At 51.5% G+C, this 19,510-nt stretch overlaps 2 protein-coding genes across 6 annotated transcripts; both read left to right on the top strand.

Moving 5' to 3' along the window:
* Positions 1 to 6,841, top strand: ECSIT (ECSIT signalling integrator). 4 transcript variants are annotated; one of them, XM_027851364.1, is made up of 8 exons: positions 1 to 153; positions 1,581 to 1,734; positions 2,764 to 3,178; positions 4,217 to 4,440; positions 4,654 to 4,705; positions 5,167 to 5,315; positions 5,537 to 5,642; positions 6,046 to 6,841. In XM_027851364.1, exons 2-8 carry the CDS (start codon positions 1,618 to 1,620, stop codon positions 6,315 to 6,317), a joined length of 1,335 nt encoding a protein of 444 aa, XP_027707165.1. In that variant the 5' UTR covers positions 1 to 153; positions 1,581 to 1,617; the 3' UTR covers positions 6,318 to 6,841. The 4 variants fall into 4 exon arrangements, with proteins under 4 accessions (XP_027707165.1, XP_027707163.1, XP_027707164.1 ...); XM_027851362.1 differs by having other exon boundaries at positions 5,534 to 5,642; XM_027851363.1 differs by lacking the exon at positions 1 to 153 and adding an exon at positions 418 to 516 and having other exon boundaries at positions 5,534 to 5,642.
* Positions 6,842 to 7,389: 548 nt separating this feature from the next.
* On the top strand, positions 7,390 to 17,478 carry ZNF653 (zinc finger protein 653). 2 transcript variants are annotated; one of them, XM_027851327.1, is made up of 9 exons: positions 7,390 to 7,700; positions 10,103 to 10,146; positions 11,289 to 11,504; positions 12,431 to 13,042; positions 13,804 to 13,975; positions 14,792 to 14,903; positions 15,999 to 16,113; positions 16,409 to 16,508; positions 16,703 to 17,478. In XM_027851327.1, the coding sequence occupies exons 1-9, from the start codon at positions 7,390 to 7,392 to the stop codon at positions 16,878 to 16,880; spliced, it is 1,860 nt and encodes a 619-aa protein (XP_027707128.1). In that variant the 3' UTR covers positions 16,881 to 17,478. The 2 variants fall into 2 exon arrangements, with proteins under 2 accessions (XP_027707128.1, XP_027707129.1); XM_027851328.1 differs by lacking the exon at positions 7,390 to 7,700 and adding an exon at positions 7,916 to 8,083 and having other exon boundaries at positions 16,703 to 17,475.
* Positions 17,479 to 19,510: the final 2,032 nt, after the last annotated feature.

Raw genomic sequence — 19,510 nt, 5'->3', positions numbered from 1 at the left:
CGGCCAATATGGCTGCGCCCAGCAATACCAACAGGTAGAGCCGGAGCCAGCTGAGAATCGCCGTCGGGGGGAATCGCCGTCGCGCTGCTCGAGAACCAGCTCAGACTCCGGCCTCTGGGTCCCTGCCCTGCCTCCGAGCGCGCTCCGCCGCAGGTCTGCGGACATGGTGACCTTTTCCCCTTGGATCGCGTTTGGGAAGGGGAGGGGCGGAGCGACGGGAGCCCCGCCTACTCTGTGTGTGTTTGTGTCTGTGTATTGCGAGTGTGTGAATGGATATGTGTATATGTGTGTATTGTATTGTGTGTATATGAGTGTGTATGTGTGACCCCCAAAATCCCCACCCCCACCCCCACCCCCGTTCCAAACGCAGCACCCAGGCAAAGGAAAAAGAGACATGGCTCTGTCCCGGAGGAGAACCCGGGATCTGAGGAGGAGAGACCCAGCCTGACCTAGTGAACACCCACGTGCCTGGAGCTGGCACACAATCGAGGCCGTGTGCGGATGACCTCCTAGGAGGTGACGTTTTCCAAACCTAAAGTCCAAATCTGACTCTGCCATCTCCTGACCAGTGTGGAGGTGTGTTAGGCAGATATCGAGCATTTATTAAGTGCCTGTTGTATACTAGGCACTGCCATCCCATGGGGATGCAAAGAAAAGCAAAAACAGTCCCTGCTGTTAAGGAGCATACATCCTAATGGGGGATTCAACATGAAGTTAATTAGGTACCTACAAGATCCATACTGAGTAAATGGAAGGTAATCTCAGAGGGGAAGGCACTAGCTGCAGGGGGAGGGAGGAAGGGGAAAGACCTTCTGCAGAAGAGGGCTTTGAGCTGAATCTTGAAGGAGGACAGGGAAATTAAGAGACTGAGTGAGGAAAGAAAACATTCCAGGCTTGGGAAGCTGCCAGAATGCCCTGCTTGAGAAACAGCAATGAGTACAATGCAGCTGCGTCAGAGTGGCAGTAAAATGTAAAAAAGACTGGAAAGGCAGGAAGGCGCCAGCCTATGAAGAGTTTTGAATATTTGATCTAGAGATAATAGGAAGCTATTGAAATCGATTGAGCATGGAGTTGGGGGGTAGTTGTGACCAGATCAGACCTTCTCTCTAGAAAGATCACTTTGAGCATTGAATGGAGGATGGATTGGGCTTGTGAAAGACTTAAATTAGGAACACCAGTTCGAAAGTTATTGTAATAGTCCAGGCTTAAGACGAAAAGAACCTGAACTAATGTAATGCTATGTGATTAGAGAGAAAGGGATGTAACATAAGGGAGAGATGCTGTGAAGTATAGAAGTGATAAGATTTGGCGTTGGACTGGATATGTTGGATGAGAGTGGAATCAAGAAGTACACTGGAAGTGGGAGCCTAGGTTAATGAGAGGATGGACATACTCTTGACATGGTAATAGCTTCAAAGTTTGGAAGAGGGGAGGATTTGGGGGAGAAAGAATAAATCTGTAGAGTGTATGTGTGTGTGTGTGTGTGTGTTGTATGTGTGTATGTGTGTGTGTGCGAACACAAGGAAGTTTCCAAGGCCATCCTCTGGGCCAGCTAACCACGTCTCCGTTCCTTGGGTTAGGTAGGCATCTGGTTGCCTGACCAGGGCCAGCAACAGGATGAACTGCGTATGGAGGGCTATCCTAGCCTGGGACCACTCTATGGGTCGCCACTTCCTTTCCAGAGCTGTTCCAGGGCACAGCCCTTGGCAACCTGAAGGAAGCTGCCTTTTACAGGTAGTGGGGATGGGGTAGGGAGAGGGATCACCTACTTGCCTAACTTTGGATAAGCCATTTAACCTCTCTTGGCCTCCTCTTGGAGATCATCTAGCTCCATGCCATCATCTTACAGTTAATAAAACCATCAACTCTTCCAGTTTTTAGTCCTATTTCCCTCTCTTCTAGCCTGAGTGGGTTGGGGGGGATAGGAGGAGGCACCTGCTTCCCTCTGGTTGTGCCCCATTCACTTGCCCTCTTCAGTTCCATCTAAAACTGACTCTTAGTAATCTTCACATGGGTTATTTGATTTTGGTGCCATTCCTGGCTAGCATTTCCTTCAGTAAATTCTGTTGAATGTTTAGCAGCTTTTCAGGCCATGTGTACTCAGAAAGACTGCAACAAATTAGGAATGAGAATCTGAAATAAGTGGAAAGTAACACAAATGCCCCTAGTAAATAGAAAAAAACAATTTGTGTTGTAGACAGAAAATCCTTTTCCTAATAGAGATGTTGGCTATTGTAGGGAAGAAGGAAGAGCTAATAGAGATACTGGGAATCCCTGGCTAGACTTTGTAGTGGTTTGGATATGTTAGATGAGAGAGTAGAGTCAAGGATGACGCTTAAGTTGGGGACCGAGGTTAGTGGGAGGATGGAAGTTCCCTTGACAATACTATTGAAAGATTTTGGAACCTCAGGATTCCAAATTGGGAAGGAGAAGGAGAAGGCCTGGGTTTTTTCCAGAGCCAGCCAGGCTCCTTTGTAAATAACAAGCCCCAGGACCAAGTGTTCAGATGAGGAACTAAGGCCCAGAGAGCTTGAGAGCTAAGTATTCAAGGTCATATCCATAAGTAACAGAATCAGAATTCAAACCTAATTCCTAAACTCCAGTTCCAGTTCTCTTTCCACTGTACTTTACTGCCTCTCCTTAGGAAAGGAATGAGGTTCCCCCCTCCCCCAAGTGACCCCACTCTATGGAGGTAGGATAGGCAGGCTTCCTGGTGGACAAGGGTGTCAGATCCTAGCTGTGATCCTTCTTGTTGACCCACAGGGCCTCTCCCAGTTCCCGAGGGGCTTCTGCAGCAGTGCAGCAAGACTAGCCTCAGATTCTAAGCAAGTCCCTATGGTGAAGCCCTCTGCAGTGTCCACGAAGGCCTTGGAGCCATACGAGGACTTCTTTGAGCAAGCATCTGGGGGACAGCGAGATAAGACAGGATTCTCCAGGGCAGTCAAGGCCTTTGCCCAGCGGGACATGAGAAAGCGGGGCCATGTTGATTTCATCTACTTGGCTCTTCGAAAGATGCCAGAGTACGGGGTGCAGCATGACCTGGCTGTCTACAACCTCCTGCTGGACATCTTCCCTAAGGAGGTCTTTGTGCCTCGAAACATGCTGCAGCAAATCTTCAACCACTATCCCCGTCAGCAGGAGTGCGGCGTGAAGGTGTTAGATCAGATGGAGAACTATGGTAAGAGGGAGGAGTCCGAGGATCCCTTCCCAGCCCCAGCCTTTGCCAAGGAGGGCACTGGAGGAGGAGCGTTGCTATTAGCCAGTGTGGAATGGGATTAGATGGGGTTGAGTGAATTACTCCCAGTTAAGATGAAGTTGACGGGGGCAGCTAGGTGGCGCAGTGGATAGAGCACTGGCCCTGAAGTCAGGAGGTCCTGAGTTCAAATCTGGCCTCAGAACAAACACTAGCTGCGTGACCCTGGGCAAGTCACTTAACCCCAATTGCCTAAAAAGAAAAAACAAAAGATAAAGTTGATGGTTGAAAAGGTGTTTTGAGGGGGTTACCAGGGTGGGTAGATGGATACTCTAAAGGGCAGTCACGTGGAAGAGAGCTCACACTCACGCTGTTTGGCCCCAGAGGACGAGGAGCAAGTTGGGAAGCGGCTGGGCAGCCAGAGTTCCTGTACCAGGACAGGGACCAGGAGCTTTGGTCAGGAGATGGCAGAGTCAGATTTAGACTTTAGGTTAGGAAAATGTCATTAGCAATTAGAGCTGACCAGAAATGGAAAGGACTATCAGGAGACAATAAGTTCCCCATCATGGGAGGTCTTTGGGAGAGGCTAGATATTACCTGACAAGGAGAGAATAGAACTCGGGTTCTTAACCTAGGTTCTATGAACTTGCTTTTTAAATATTTTGATAACTGTATTTTCAACATAATTGGTTTTATTTGTAATCCTATGTATTTTGTTTTATGCATTTAAGAAACATTATTCTGAGAAGGGGGCCATAGCTTCATCAGACTCCCAGAGGGAGTGACCCAAAAAAAGCTTCAGAAACTCATCTATGGAGATATTCTTGTTCAGAATCCAGTCCACAGGTTGGACTGGATAATCTTTGAGGCCCCTTCCATATCTAAAATTCTGTTTTTCAGAAGACAGGCATGGGGAGAGGGCTTCCCTATTCGGGGCAGTTTACCTCTGACCTATATGTGCTTCTGTGACTGGCTTTGCTTTCCCTGTTCTCTTCTGCTTCTTCCCTTTCTTGCCCAGCACAGGGGTCATGCCAAACAAGGAAACCGAGTTTCTGCTGCTACAAATTTTTGGGCGCAAGAGTCACCCCATGCTCAAATATCTTCGCCTGATGTACTGGTTCCCCCGCTTCAAGAACATCAATCCATTCCCAGTGCCAAGACCGCTACCCAAGGACCCTATTGACTTGGCCCGGCATGGTCTGGAGCGTATTGCCGCCGACCTGAGTGCCAGAGTCACTGTCTACCAGGTAGCGCAGAGGACCACTTGATTTCCCCCAGCTACCACTGTAGGTCCTGATTCCTTTTTCTGTCCTTATGATCTCTGTTTCGGACGCCACCCACAGAGTGCCAAGACTTTTTCCTCTCTGTCCATGTATGTTTCCTCTTGACTCTTTGCCCTTCAGGTGGGGGTGGGTGGGGTGGGGCTGGGCACCTTGTACCCTTTGATATTCTGTCTGTAGATGCCTGGGCCAGAAGATCTTGGAGCTAACCCATCACAGCCTCACATTGTGGGTAGGTCTTGTGCCCATCGGGTGTATAGTATATTGCCAATCTCCTAAGACCACAGATAGAGTGGGATTGGGAAGACACTGATGGTAGAGTTTTCAAAGGGCCTAGGGAGTCCTCAAAACCCTGAAAAGACAGTGCCCATTTCCTCATCCTACTTGTGCTTGAAGATGTAAACTAAGATGAATTCTGGAGAGAGAAACCAGAGAGAACTAAGCAAGTGGGGATCAAATTAGTTAGCTTTAGGGCCTGTCTAGGTCTTTGCATAAGGTGACAGACAAAACCTGGTGCTCCGTAATTATGTTACCACATTTTATAGAGGTAGAGCTGGAAAGGACCTTGGAGATAAAGTATAACCCCTCATTTTACATCTGGGCCCCTGAAAGAGGCCCTGGAAGGGGTGGGTGGAAGTCATCTCCTGGAAATCAGCTGGAATTGATGTGTGCCTGTGTCCCTCTCCAAACCAGGGATCCAGAGCCCTGACCAGCAGGCTGCCTTGGCTCAGCACAACCCTGCTAGGCCTGTTTTTGTCGAGGGCCCCTTCCCACTGTGGCTTCGAGACCAGTGTCTCTACTACCATGTGCTTCGAGCTGACTTGCTGCCTCCTGAAGAAAGAGTGAGAGGAGAAACCTGGGAGGGGCCAGAAGGAGGGGCTGTGGGTGCTCCAGTGTTGAGTGTTAAGTAGAAGAGTGGTCTGGCCAAGGGTACCAGGCACTGGGTCTGGTACCTTCTAACACTGGGTGGTTCTGACAGCTATGCTTAAAACCCTGGTTGGGGTGGGGGATACCACAGAGTGTTTGGCTTTAATCTGAGTCCCACGGATGCTGCCTCCAGCAGGAAGACAAGGAGATGGGGCCAGAGAGGAACTTCTATTACCCCATGCAGCTGGACTTGGATTTGGATCGAGGACCCTGGGATGACTATGAGTTTGATGTGGATGAAGGTATTGGGGTTCCTCTACATAGCCTCAGGGTGGTTTTCTAGGGTCTAGTATAGCTCCCACCTCCACTGTCCTTTGGGTTTGAGATGGAAGCCCCTTGGCATTGTCCTTCCCTTCCGGGTACTACTTTAGGCACAAGGAACTGGGCTGGCCTCAAACCTGGAAAACTGGTCTTAATGGGGGAGGTCAGGATGGGGGTGGTGGAGACCCAGGTCTCTGAGCTTCTGCCAGGGCTTGCCACAATGGGGTCTGTAGCTACTTGTCAACCAGAAGAAGGGAAGGGGGCGATCCAGGAAGTGAGGAGCTTCAGGCCCTGGTGGTAAGGGTCAGGAGTTACCTTATGAGCAGTCCTCCTGGAAGCCAGTCCCTGGCTTCTCCAGCCCAGAGCTCCCATCTGTTCCTATAGTTGAGGAAGGCCCTGTATTTGCCATGTGTATGGCTGGAGCCCACGATCAGGCCACACTTGCCAAATGGATCCAGGGCCTGCAGATCACCAACCCAGCACTGGCACACATCCCAGTGGTCTTCCGTCTGGGAGCAGTGGGAGGAGAACTCCAACTCTCTGAGCATCAGGAAGGCCAAGGCCAGCACAACCAGGAGCGAGAGGAGCAGGTGTCTCCGAAGGAAGACGAGGAAGAGCCATCCCAAGCCCAGATCCGACACCAGGGTCAGAGCTGAGCCTTTACCTGACAGGATTCTTAGACTGAGTGTTCTTGTTCTGTGCCAGGTGTGTCTTTGGTTTATTGTAAAAGCAGAAGCCGGACTTGAAGCTGAAAACCTTGATGGGGAATGGAGTTTTGATGTAGCTGCTTCCACCTCCTCCCCAGGGGATCAGTGTGACGAAATTAACCCTGCTCAGCTACTTGCCTTTCTTGAGTAGGAAGCAAATAAAGTATCTCCTTGGGGATTCTGCCTGCCCTGATTTCTGTGGTTGTCCCTAGTCCTGTTGTAGACTGCCCTTGGAGGTGAAGCCTGGCATACAGGTAGGGGTGGGCTGCACCACATCAGGACAAAGGTGGTCTGACCGAAGCCAGGCACTGTGGTACAAGCAGTTTGTCTGCTTAGTTTTTCAGTCTGAGAGGATGAGAGAAATATCCTTTCTATGTGATATCTGGCACTTATTATACCTACTCAAAACTGTGGCCACATCTACCCCACCCCCCCCCCAAAAAAAGATTAAATGCAAACTAATTTTTCTTTCATTCCTGGAGTTTCCTTTTCTTTCCAAGGCTTCCCTTTCCCTCAAAATCCAGAAATGTGGTTGGTTGGAAAGGATGTTTCAGACAGGGACAAAAGACCCCAGTTCCAGTTCTGACACTTAAGAGCCCTCTATTGGAGAAGAGACTAAACGAAATAATTTCTAAGTTCTGTTCCAGCCCCCCAATCTGTGCCACCTCCCTGCCCCGTACTGTTGTATGGTGGGCGGCCCCCTGGCTGGCAGCACCTCCGGGGCGGGCATTTGGTGCTGCTACCGGAGATCTGGGCGACCTTGGGCACTTGGGTGACAGCCTCAGTTTCCTCACGGAATGCCCTCCAGTTCTCAAATCTCTCTCTTTCCCCCTCCCCTCTCCAGGCCGATCCCGTGCAGAGGGGGCGGGGCGCCCTCTGGGCTCGCGCAGGCGCGCTCGGTGCGCCGGGGCCCTTTTTCGCGAACGCCGGGTTAAAATTTTCCCGGCGGGCGCGGGCGATCGGCGCCACTTCCGGCTGGGCTCCTAACAACGGGAGAGGCTGTAACCAGGGAGGGGGGGGGATGGCGGAGCGGGCGCCGGAGCCCGAGGCCGAGGCCGAGACGGAGACCGGGGCCGAGGGCGAGGGCGGCGGGGAGGCGGCGGCCGAGGAGGGCGCGGCGGGCCGCAAGGCCCGGGGCCGGCCGCGCCTCACCGAGTCGGACCGGGCACGGCGGCGGCTGGAGTCCCGGAAGAAGTACGACGTGCGGCGCGTGTACCTGGGCGAGGCGCACGGGCCCTGGGTGGACCTGCGGCGCCGCAGCGGCTGGAGCGACGCCAAGCTCGCCGCCTACCTCATCTCCCTGGAGCGGGGGCAGCGCAGCGGCCGCCACGGGTGAGGCCGGGCCCCCTCCGCCCGCAGCGCCCCGCGCGCCCCGCGAACCGCCGAGGCACACGCGGGAGGGAGGGAGCTGGAGAGGGCCCGAGCTCCGGGCCCTGGCGGGGTCGGGCAGACTTCCTGCAGAAGCTCAGCCTCCAGCTGGCTTGGGAGGTTGGGGGGCATCGCCAGGCCGGGAGGGCGGGGGCAGCGGCATTGGACGTGCTGTGTGTAGGGAAGTAAGGTCAGCAGGGATCTACTAAGCGCCTTCTACGTGCCAGGCACTGGGCTGAGCGCTGGGGATGCAGAGAAGGGCAAAAAGCAGTCCCTGCCCTCGAGGAGCTCCCAGTCTAACGGGGAGGCAGCATGCGGACAGCTCTGTGCAAACGAGCTATTGACAGGTAGAGATAATCAACTGAGGGAAAGCATTAGCTTTAAGGAGGATGGGAAAGGCTTCTCAGAGAAGGTGAAATTTTAGCTAGGTCTTGAAGTCCGGAGGTGGAGATGAAAACGGAAAGCATTCCATTCAAACATTTTCATGGAGTGCTCCCTGTGTGTTAGGCATGTACCTAACGGGTGATGGGTGGTGTGGGTGACAGCTGTTGGTAAGTGGGGGAGGATTGCCGGTTTGGAGCAAGATTAGGAGCTTGGTTTGGGTTATGCGGTGTTTGAGTGATGTTAAGACATTTAGAAGAAGGTGTCCTGTAGACATTTGGGAAAAGGGGTGAAAGGTTGGAACTGAAGGTATAGGAGGGGATGAGATTGCCGGAGGGAATGAGTGTAGGAAGAGAAGAGGGCCAAGGTAGTGAAGAGACTGAGGGGCATGAATTCTGTCTTCAAGTATCTGGAGGACTGTCTTGGATAAGAGAAGTAGACCTGTCATGTTTGGCTCCGGGAGAAAAACTAGGGCAAATGCATATAAGTTAGGCAGGTCAACATAAGGAAAACCTTGCCAACGATGAAGAATTGTCTAAAAAGCAGAGTGGCCTCAAGAGGTACTGGAGTTCTCTGTCATTGGAAGTCTTCGAACAAAGGCTGGATGAACACTTTTCAGGGAAGCTGTAGAGGAGATACTTATTTAGGTACAAGCTGAACTAGTCCAGCACTTAGAACAGTGCCTGGCACATAGTAGGTGCTTAATGCATGCTTGCTGGATTGAGGGCCTCTGAGATTTTGTAGGGAGATAACACTTGTAAAGGTCTTTTCAGATACTACATTATGTACAAATGTCAGCTACTATTGTTATAATGAAACACCAGTATCTGGGGGTGGAACACCAGTAAATCTAATAGGAAACAGCCAGAGGAGTAGGAAGAGAACTAGGAAAGAACAGTGTCATAGAAGCTAAAGAAGGGAAATTCTGCGGGAAAGAAGTGTCCAGTCTGGGGATTATGGAGGGGAATATAGATTGTTTAATTTTTGTATTTGTATCCCAGTACCTCTAACATATCTGCTTAATAAGTGCTTGTTGATTGACTGAATGATACTGAAAAGTCTGGGAGGATGAAGGCTGATAAAATGCCATTGGAATTTCCAAGAAACAGTCATTTGTCAGTTATTCTGACCAATGCAGTGACCATTTGTGACTTCAGAGGACTTAATAGTAGAGCATGACTTATGAAAAGTGGTCTGAAAAAGTGGTAGTGGGCAATAAGAACAGAATAAGGCATATATTGTCAGATATTGGCCAGTGATTTATTTGTTTTGCTTGACTGTAGTTATTTATGACAAAGAACCCTCCTCACAGCATACTCTGTTAAGTACTATAAATTTTATTCTCCCCATTTTACAGATTAGAAACTGAGGCTCAGAAAAGTTTTTGGAGAGAACAGTGTTATTCAAGTGGAGTGGAGGGAGCAGAGGAAGCAACTGCTAGGAAGGGGGTATTGGGTGTATACCATAAATGAATGGTAACATGTTGTAATGGAAAGAGAGATGGTTAGGAAAAACCTATATTTGAATCCAGCACTAGCTGTGTGATTCTGGGAAAGTCCTGTAGCCTTCTTAAGCCTCACTTTCCAGAAAGAAAATGAAAAATGAAGAGGCTGTGCTCTTCCTCAAAGCACTTTGTATTCCTTCTTCTTACTGTGGTTTAAATATTTTGTGGCAAAAGGAGAGACATGATGGTAGTCACAAAGGAGTAGTGGGATCAAGGGAAAACATATAACAAGACTTCCCATAACTCTCACTTCCCACAGTGCATACTCTTCCTTATTCCTACCCTACAGCCTTCCTCATGGTCTTGCCTCCCTGACTTCCAGGTTGTCTTTTTTCTGATTTTGAGGGCCTCTTCATGATCTCCCCATATCCCTGTGCCATGGGCCCTTCCTCCACCAGATACCCCTTCTGCTGCCAAATGAGAAGACCTTCACAGACCCTAGCCTGACCCTCTCACTCGATGCTACTTCTCTCTGTTACAGGAAGCCTTGGGAGCAAGTCCCCAAAAAGCCAAAGCGGAAGAAGAGTAAGTTGGTAATGGGGCCTAAGGCTTGTGATTTGTCCAGGGAATGGAGGAGCAATGATGCTGATGAGTCAGAGGAGTGAGCCCCTATTTCCTCTCTCTTTCAGCAGCACAGATAGGATTTAGTAGGCCCAGGAGAACTGAGGGAGCAAGTGGCCCCATTCAGAACTGGGCTAATTTACCCTGTCCTCTCCTCTGGCCCTCCTCAATGGCTCTTTTCTTATCCCATGGGCTAGACAATATTTGTGCCCTAATTGGCCAGGAAGGGCAGGGGGTTTGTGGTTTCAGGTGACTGAAAGATTTTGGTAATTTCAGCTGTGACCATTGAAAAGTATGACTCATCTAACTGGAAGGAGTGTTATTTGTTTGGAGGACTAGTCTTTAGCTGATGGAGGAATTGAAGTTTTGGTAGCCATGCTTTCCTCTCTGCCCCATTCTCTGACCTTTTATAAGGATGTGGTTGGGGTGCACCTGCTGCCGGACACTGGCCCTTAGGCCTCAAAATGCTCTCTAGCAGCTGTACAATATCTCTGCTCTATGGGGAAGTTTTAGGCTTTAGGTATCAGTTCACTGACCCAAAGAGAACAATGTGGACTTCTGTTTTGATTCATAAGCTTTTATGTCCCAAAGCCTGCTGTGAGAATAGACTGGCTCTGAGGGTTCAAGGAGACCCCAATGTTGCAGGTATACCTACTTGGGAAATTGCCTGTCCTCCCCTTCCCTCATCCCTCTATGCTAGTGGAACCCTAGTAGTCTGTGCCCAAGACCTATGATTGGGCACCATGCCTGCCCTGGTGTTGGCAAGAGCGTTACTCTCCTCTGTCTCACCAACACAAGAGGGCCCTGGCCTGTAATGACACTCGTAGGAAGCACAGCCAACCTGTCCTACTTTCTGTTCCTTACAGATGAAGCCTCTCCCACCAACCCAGTGACAGACCTCTGTTGGGAGGGGGATAATACTGAGATGAATAGTGGTGGCCAGTCCGGGCTACCTCCCTGGGCAGGAGCACTCCTTCCTCTTGGGAAGGAGGTAGACAATGACACACGTGCTTAAATAGTTCTGTTCCCCAAATCCTCACAGGAGAGGAAGGGCCTGGGGCTTGCCTCTTGCAAGCGTTGTTCCATTTGCCTTTCTCCTTTCCTAGGAAGGAGGCGTAATGTGAACTGCCTAAAGAACATGGTGATCTGGTATGAGGATCACAAGAACCGTTGTCCCTACGAGCCTCACCTGGCTGAGCTTGACCCCACCTTTGGGCTTTATACCACGGCGGTATGGCAGTGTGAGGCTGGACACCGGTACTTCCAGGACCTCCACTCACCTCTGAAGCCGCTCAGTGACTCGGAGAACGAGAGTGACCGAGGTAGGGACGCCTTGGGGCTGTCATGAGCTGAGAGTCTGGGGCACACCTCCTTTGGCTCCTGGCACTGAGGCAGCCTCCCCCTCAGGAGGGCCCACTCTCACTGTGTGCTCACAGCTCTATTTCTCTTTCCATCTTTTTTTCTGGAAGTTGCCTACTCAGCCTTAGTTACATCTACTCTCTCCAGATATTCTGGATTGGTGCCTGCTAGCCTTGTGTTAGGTTATCTAGGGTCAAGGCAGAGGGAAGAGGAGAGAACTCACTCCCTCTCTTTGGGTCTGTTGAGAAAAAATTCACATATCTAGATCATAAAGCAGTTCTGAGTGGTGTATGATGAGGGACAGATAAGTTGTTCTGCTAAGGAGTGATCAGTGAGGAAATGATCAGGAAAGGCTCCCTTTGGGGCAGGGGAAGGGCAATAGAGATTTGGAGCTTGTCCCTGAAGGATGAGTAGGAGTTGGAGAGCTAAAGGCAATGGGAACTGTAGACAGAGAAGGTGGCCCATGCCAAAACAGGAATGAGCATAGCATTAGTAAGGGGATGTTTAGGAGACGAGTTTGACTGAGCTAGCTGCCACAATGGATAGGGCACTGGGCCTGGAGTCAGTATCCAAATCCAACCTCAGACACTTACTAGTGACCCTGGGCAAGTCATTTAACCTCAGTCTGCCACAGTTTCCTCATCCATAAAATGGGGATAATAATACTACCTACCTTGAAGGGTTGTTGTGAGAGAATCAAATGAGGTAGCATTTGTAAAGCACTTAGCACAGTGCCTGGCACATAGTAGGTACTGTATGAATGCTAGCTGTTAAAATTAATGTGTCTACATGCTTAGGACCTTTGCAGGGGGAACTAAAAAGAAGTGTGATTGCTAGGTCAGATGTGTTTTAGAAGTGTCATGATTCCTGCTTTCTTTTCTTTCTGCAGTGGGGAATGGCGTGGGGGCTGGAAGCTCAGACTCCTCGGACTCTGAATCTGATTCGGATTCTGATGGGCAGCCAGAGAGCCGGCGGGCCCAGACTGTGCAGGCCTCCCCAGTGCCAGCTGCACCACCTCCTCCGGCCCCCGAGGGCAGCAGCAGTGGGCTCATCACACAGGATGGTATCCATATTCCCTTTGAACACCACATGGACAACTTGACAACAGAGCAGGGCACACCCCTGTGCCACAGCCCAACCACCAGTGGCCCTGAGAGCATGGAGACTGTGGTGTGTGTGCCTGTGCCAGTCCAGGTGGGCACAGGCCACAGTGCCCTGTTTGACAGTGTGCCGCAGGAAGCTTTGGGTGAGGTGGTGGCCAGCTGCCCTGTGCCAGGCATGGTGCCAGGCTCACAGGTGATCATTATCGCAGGCCCTGGCTATGATGCTCTGGCAGCAGAGGGCATCCACTTGAATGTGGCCAGTGGTGGCAGCAGTGGAGAAGAGGTGCCCTGTGCTGTGATTGAGGGCGTGGCCGCCTACACCCAGACTGAGCCTGAAGGCAGCCAGCCTGATCCCTCCGGCCCTGTGGAGAGCATGGAGTGTATAGAAACCAAAAAAGGTCTTTCTCTTTTCCCTCCTCTCAGTTCTTCTCCCTTCCCTTCCTGGGCCTCCCTCAGGTCAGCCAGTTGACCCCAGGCAGAACCCTGTCCTGGGCCCCTGGGGGAGGGATCAAGGGCCAGGGAGGGCCGGGCCCCAGAGGAGCAGAAGGTGGGCATCCTACCCTCGCCTGTTCAGGAGCGCTCATGTACACACATGCCAGTGAAGACAAGGCAGCCTGGTGTAGTGGAAACAACATTGGATTTGGAGTCAGAGGCCCTGGGTTTGAATCCCTCCTCTGCCAATCACACTGCCTGTGAGACAGACCTTAGGCAAGTCACGTCACTTCTGGGGCTGTTTTCTCATCTGTAAAATGAAAATGTTGGACTTAAATGATCTCTGAATTCCAAGTCATGGGAGTTTAGGACAGATATGTGGGAAAGAGTGACCTGGATCCGTGGGGTGGGGACAGAGATAAAGAAATATCATTCCTTGTCCCAGAAGAGGTTGGAAGATGTCCTGGGTGGGGGAGGGTGGGAGGAAATGTGAGATGTTGACATTTGGATGGAGGTAATCCAGGTCACCAGTAAGCCTTCCCTGAAGGGCCCAGGGGCAGTGCCCTGCTGCAGCCCCACTGCCCAGCTTGGTTGGGGCTCAGTCGTTGATCAGGAGTTCTTAACCCTGTTGGGGATTACACGCACACCCAGATTTGGGGGCTCTTCAGGAGGAGAGACCCTTTCAGCATGGGACCCAGCACTAATGTGTGACTTTCCCTGGTCCCAGAGAAGGAAGAACTCTATGTCCTCAAGAAGGAGGAGAAAGAGGAACTGTCTTCCCCAGAGCTGGAGGAGTTAGAGACAGTGCCTGAGAATGTGGAGCCTGAGCCCGAGCCGGAGGAGTTAGACAGCAACGACATGTCAGCCATCATTTATGAGATTCCCAAGGAGCCCGAGAAGTGAGTGTGTGCATATCCCACGACTGTGTGGTCAGGAGGAGGGAGGAGCCACACTCCTCCTGGGCCATCTCATGTGCTGCGCAGTGCTGGGGCCTGTGTCGGCTCTGCTGGGAGAAAGGATGCTTGGACGTGACACAGTGAGGGGCATGGGGCCTCAGGACAAGGCCTAGCACTGTGCTTTGCTGAGACAGATTCGTGCTCTTCTCTAGCCACAAGAGCCTGGGGGAGAACAGGTTGCAGATGCCCTGAGGGAACCCCCCAACCCATGCCTATGCACACGCATGCACACACACACACACACACACAGACACACAGACAGACACTCCTACCCCTAAAGCCATGCACACATGCATACCCCTACATGTGTATGCATACACATACCCACACCCTGAAGCCATGCACATGTATGTGCACACACACCCTGAAGCCATGCATATATACGTATCCCCTACCTGCTTTTCTGCACATCCAACCCCTTTACACACACATGTGCCCCACACCCACCTACTTTACTTAACCTGTCTTGTTAGTGACCAGTGACCCCATTTGCCTCTATCAGAGATCTGAGTGCCATAGGGGAGGGAGTTGAGCTGGATCTGTGGGAATGCCTGGGAGGAACTGGCTGGGACCCTCAAAGAACAGGCAGGACAGGGTCTCGTGGCTTGATTGTGCTAAGTGCAGCAGTGTCCAGGGCTCCTAGGCCCCAGGGCTTGAGCAAAAGTCTGAAAAGAGGTAGACATGAGGAAGGTGTCTTTTGGCTCAAGGCCTGAGCTTGCCCTGATGTTGTCTCTGCTTTCCCCCCACCCCTACCACCAGGAAGCGACGCAGCAAGCGGGGCCGAGCGACAGATGCTGACGGTCTGTTGGAGATGTTCCATTGCCCCTATGAAGGCTGTAGTCAGGTCTATGTAGCCCTCAGCAGCTTTCAGGTACACCAGGCCTCTCAGATGCCTTTCCCATTTGTTTAGTTAACAAAGTGTGCGCCAAGCACTTGTGTGTGCCAGGCTCCGGGGAGATAAAAGCCAGTGGGAGACAGGCCCTGATCTCATGGAACTTCTCTTCTTTTGGGCTGGCGCATCTGTGTCAGTACAGCCTCACTCGAGAGAGAGCTCTAACAAGTAGGGAAATCGAGGAAGGCTTCTCTGCGGGTATGGCGCCTGGCACCAAGACAGGGATTCAGGAGATGGACTTTACCACCAGGATACCTGGAACCTAGAGAGGTAGAAGGAAAGTTAAGCTGAGGAAGCCTGGGCAGTGAGGCTAAAGCTGAAGCTTTAGATACTGTAGGCAGGGAGGCGTCACCCTAGTGGATGGAGTCTTGGACAAGAAGGTGCTGATCAGCTGTGCGATTCTAGTTAGGGGGCTCCACCTCTCAGCTTCAGGGACCCTGGATGTCACATGAGGCTGAGAATGGCCCTTCCCTCCCAGTGTTGTTGTCAGGAAGGACCTTAGAAAAAGGGTGAGGGGATAGAATGGATGCTGGATGAAGTGCTTTGCAACCCTTGGAGTGCTACTGGATAAATGTGAGCTGTTATTATTAGGGGGAGATGTTTGTATTTCATCTTAAAAGTAATGAGTCACTGAAAATTGTTTAGCAGAGGAGTGACATGGTTAGACCTATCCTTTAAGATCAATGGGATCGTTGAAAGAGGGTATGGAGAGAAAAGGACACTCACTGGTAAGGCAGTGGTTGATGATCTAGAAAAGGGAACTTAGAAAGAGGGGAGAGGGAGGGGGAGAAACCTTCGGGAGAACTTTAACAGCCTCTCTGGGGCTGCTGTAAGAGATTCTTTCTGTCTGTCCCCTACCCTTCAGGACTGGGAATTAGGAAATGAAACCAGAGGCAGGCAGGGGCCCTATTTGCAAGTCTCTCTCACTTGTGCTCCCTCTTTTCTCCCCTATGGGCCTCCAACTTTCTTGGGAATTTCCCAAGGAAAGAAGTTTCTTCTGAATCATTTGGATCACAGGTTTGCACAATGTGTGCTTCTGTCTCCACTCCCAATTTGTGCATTTTTCTACTCCAGAATCATGTGAATCTTGTCCACCGGAAGGGGAAGACAAAGGTGTGTCCTCACCCAGGCTGTGGCAAGAAGTTCTACTTGTCCAATCACCTTCGACGGCACATGATCATTCACTCAGGTTGGGCCCCTGGAATTGTGGAATTAGGCCTGGTTGGGAGGCTCAGTAGAGGACTGGTTCTTGGCCAGCCAGGGGGTAGTGAAGTCCAGTTGGAATCCTTCTTACCTCAGAGTTCTTTAGGGTCATTTACCTACAATGGCACCCACTCACTCCTGCACAACGACAAGGATTTTCTTAATCAAGCTGACTGCGGTGACAAAGCTTTCTCCTCAGGGGCCCTTTTGAGTTGTCATGAATGGGGGGATACACTCTAAGAATGAACCTTCAGTCCCTGGGTCTCTTGGCTATTTTCCAGGTGTTCGAGAATTTACCTGTGAAACCTGTGGGAAATCCTTCAAGCGAAAAAATCACCTCGAGGTCCATCGACGGACACATACAGGAGAGACCCCTTTGCAGTGAGTGATGGCTTTCTCTCCCCGCCCCAAAGCAGCCCTCCAGGGTTCTTGGCCCCAAAGAAGGTTGGGCCTTCTCCCAGTCCAGGCTTAGGGAGATTGGAGGAGTGAGGTTCCTCCTCAGGCTGTGGCTGTGGCCCTTGGCAGGGCAGTCATAGCCCCAAAGCTGCCCCACCTCTGCCCCTGCTTATCCCCAGGTGTGAGATCTGTGGTTACCAGTGTCGCCAGAGGGCATCCTTGAATTGGCACATGAAGAAGCACACGGCTGAGGTGCAGTACAACTTCACCTGTGAGCGCTGCGGCAAGCGCTTTGAGAAGATGGACAGCGTCAAGTTTCACAAGCTCAAGAGCCACCCTGACCACAGACCCACGTGATCCTGGCTGCCCTGGCACAAGGACGCTCCTATTTATTTGTCCCCAGTGATCTCCTGGGCCCTTCTCCCTAAACCTGACCCTGCTTCACAAAGGCTATTCCTGGGAGGCTGAAGAGAGTCAGCCTCATTCTGGGGCTGCAAGCAGCATAGGTGGACACTGAGGCCACCAGGGCAAGCCGGGAAAGAAGGAGATGGCCTCCAGGAGTGGCCCTTTTCTGTTGGATCAGGGCTCTGCTGGGTTGTAAGGATCTGCTTGGATGTTGTGGGGCATGGGTCCACCCCCTTAAAGCTGGGGTCTCTCAGCTAAGTCGCTGGGCAAGAGGGCTGGACACCTGGAACAGTGTTAAGTGAGCAAAAATGATTAAAAAAAAAAGACACGCCAAAAAACCCCTTCTCCCCACCCCACCTCTATGTATGCTCAAGGCCAAAGTGGTGAGTTTATACTCCAGAACACTTGGGGAGACTAGGCACAACTTTACATCTCCATCCCTTTGGGCCTAAAGGCAAAAAAGAGTGGCCTGTGTGCTTTTCCCAATTATGTATAGTCTACTACTTTCCTCCAGAGGCCCCTGCCTCAAATCTCTGCCTTCCTGCTTGCCTTCAGAGTTGACGGTTGACCTTTCTCCTGGAGATAGGAGAGCCCTGGGTAACGAGGAGGGGCTATGGCACAACCCTGATCACAGCTCCTTTCTCACACTTTGGGCTGAGGCGAGAAATGAGTTTTGCCTTCCTAAGGAAAGGTTGGGAGGGTCCTGTGGTCTTGCTCAGACTCCTGCGTGCCTTAGGGCCTTAGATTAGTGTTTCAAGTTTTCCAGATTGTTCCTCTTTGTCTTATGCCCTGGTGGTAGGAAAGCTGCTCCCTCTTTAGCACTGATAGAGACTATAGGGAGAAGAGGTCTTTAGACCAAGAGGGGAGCTGTTCAGTACCTGCAGCAGGGCTCCTTTGGCTTTGGGCCAGAGCTTGGGATAGGGATGGGAGCTCAGGATCCCCGGGAACGGGGGTCAGTTCTTTCCAACTCATCCCATTGTTCCTGGTGGTTGATGAGTCAGGTCCTCAGGTATATATGCACATTTTTATCTGTTTCATGAACGACTAGTCGGGCAACCTTAGTGAAATGGGTGAAGCCATTGCTTTTCCCCTGATTGTGCAGCTGAAACTGAAACTGGGAGGTGTCAGTCAGCAGTAAGCCCTGTGCTGGATGTTGGGCTACCAAGTCCAAGAAGAGGCCCACCTCTATGAGAGCTGGGGTTGAACGGTGATTTTTTTGTTTGTTTTTGGGAGGGTTGGCAGAGCACTTAACATAGCCCCGGGAGAGAGGGCTTCGACGTAGTATATACCTTTTGCAGATGAGTATGCCTAACCACTCTGAGGGGTTGTGTCCCAAAGGGTTGGAGGACGGATAGGCGCAAACCCAGATCACCTGACTCCAAATCTAGGACTTGACTTCCCACATCCCACTCCTCCTGTCATGATAGTTCTCCGGGAGGTTAGACCAACAACCCTTTTTGGGGACAAAAGTTTAGTGCTAGATACACAGGTCCCAATCTCTATATTTCAAATCAGTTTTGAGAATTCTGCCCGTGAACCCGAGGCTTTCCTCGAGGTTTTACGGCCTCCTTTCGCCAGGAGGTGGCGACTAGGTTCCTCCCAAGAGTGGAGCACGTGACTGCGTGCGCTGCTGCGAGTCCAGGCATGTGCCTCGCCCCCGTGCCCTCGACTCCCGCCCTGGGGATCTCGGGACACTGATTGGCTGCAAACGTAGCCGGTTCTTGGCCTGCCACAGTCTCCCGCGTTGAAAGAGAGGCGGAGTTTAGCCTCTCCTTCCCATTCTGGCCCTTCGCCTCGTGCTTTTCAGGTTTGGGTAGGGGTCGTTTGAAGCCCAAGGCTACTAGAACCCCGACACGTGGCCGGTGGTTTTAGGTAAGAGTGGAGAGGGATTCTTTACCCGTTTGGAGGCCGAGAGGCAGTCTCAGACCGCGCCCCCTCCACTCTCATGCGGCCGCAGCAGGGAGACCTGCAGTTACCATGGGAACCCTGCTTAGGCCTTATGCTTCTAGAAGCTGGTGGGAGCGCTGTATCCTCTCGTTCCAGCGTGCTCGTCACCTCTCCCTCGACCCTGGTGGGCTGTCAGTTCTTCCCCGCCCATGGAGGCCAGTCAGCCTTTTTCTCCCTAGACTCGCTGATATGAGGGAAAATATACTTTCGGTATTCTATTCTGACCAATAGGTGAACCTCAGTTTAGGTACCGGGTCTGCCGACGCTGTTTTAAAACATTCCGTTGGTTTCCTTTTTACTCGGGGGGGGGGGGGGGGGGGGGGGGGGGGGATTACGGGCTGTGGGTGGATGGGTCTGAACAAACAACCGTGAGAATCAGCGCTGGGAGAGAAGGGCAGCGAAGCCCATAGTACCCGCCCAAAAAGTCCCTGGCGGCTCGGGGAGAACAATGCATTCAGTAATTTAGGAAAGGAAGGGCAGATGTCGTTTTCAGCTAGTCCTCCATCCCCCACTGTCCAGCCAATCTGAGCACTTATTAAAGATGGGTGTCCTTCCACCCCATAGTCCAGAGCTTACGAAGTGTGGCCCTCGAGGGGGTATCCTTCAAGAGCCTTCTATTGGTTTCTCCTATGTGT

The sequence above is a fragment of the Vombatus ursinus genome, unplaced genomic scaffold (assembly GCF_900497805.2).
Source record: "Vombatus ursinus unplaced genomic scaffold, bare-nosed wombat genome assembly UNPS02009173.1, whole genome shotgun sequence".
In the NCBI taxonomy this organism is placed as follows: domain Eukaryota; kingdom Metazoa; phylum Chordata; class Mammalia; order Diprotodontia; family Vombatidae; genus Vombatus; species Vombatus ursinus.
Note: the sequence above shows the minus strand (reverse complement) of the source record. Positions and strands in the feature narration are given on the sequence as shown.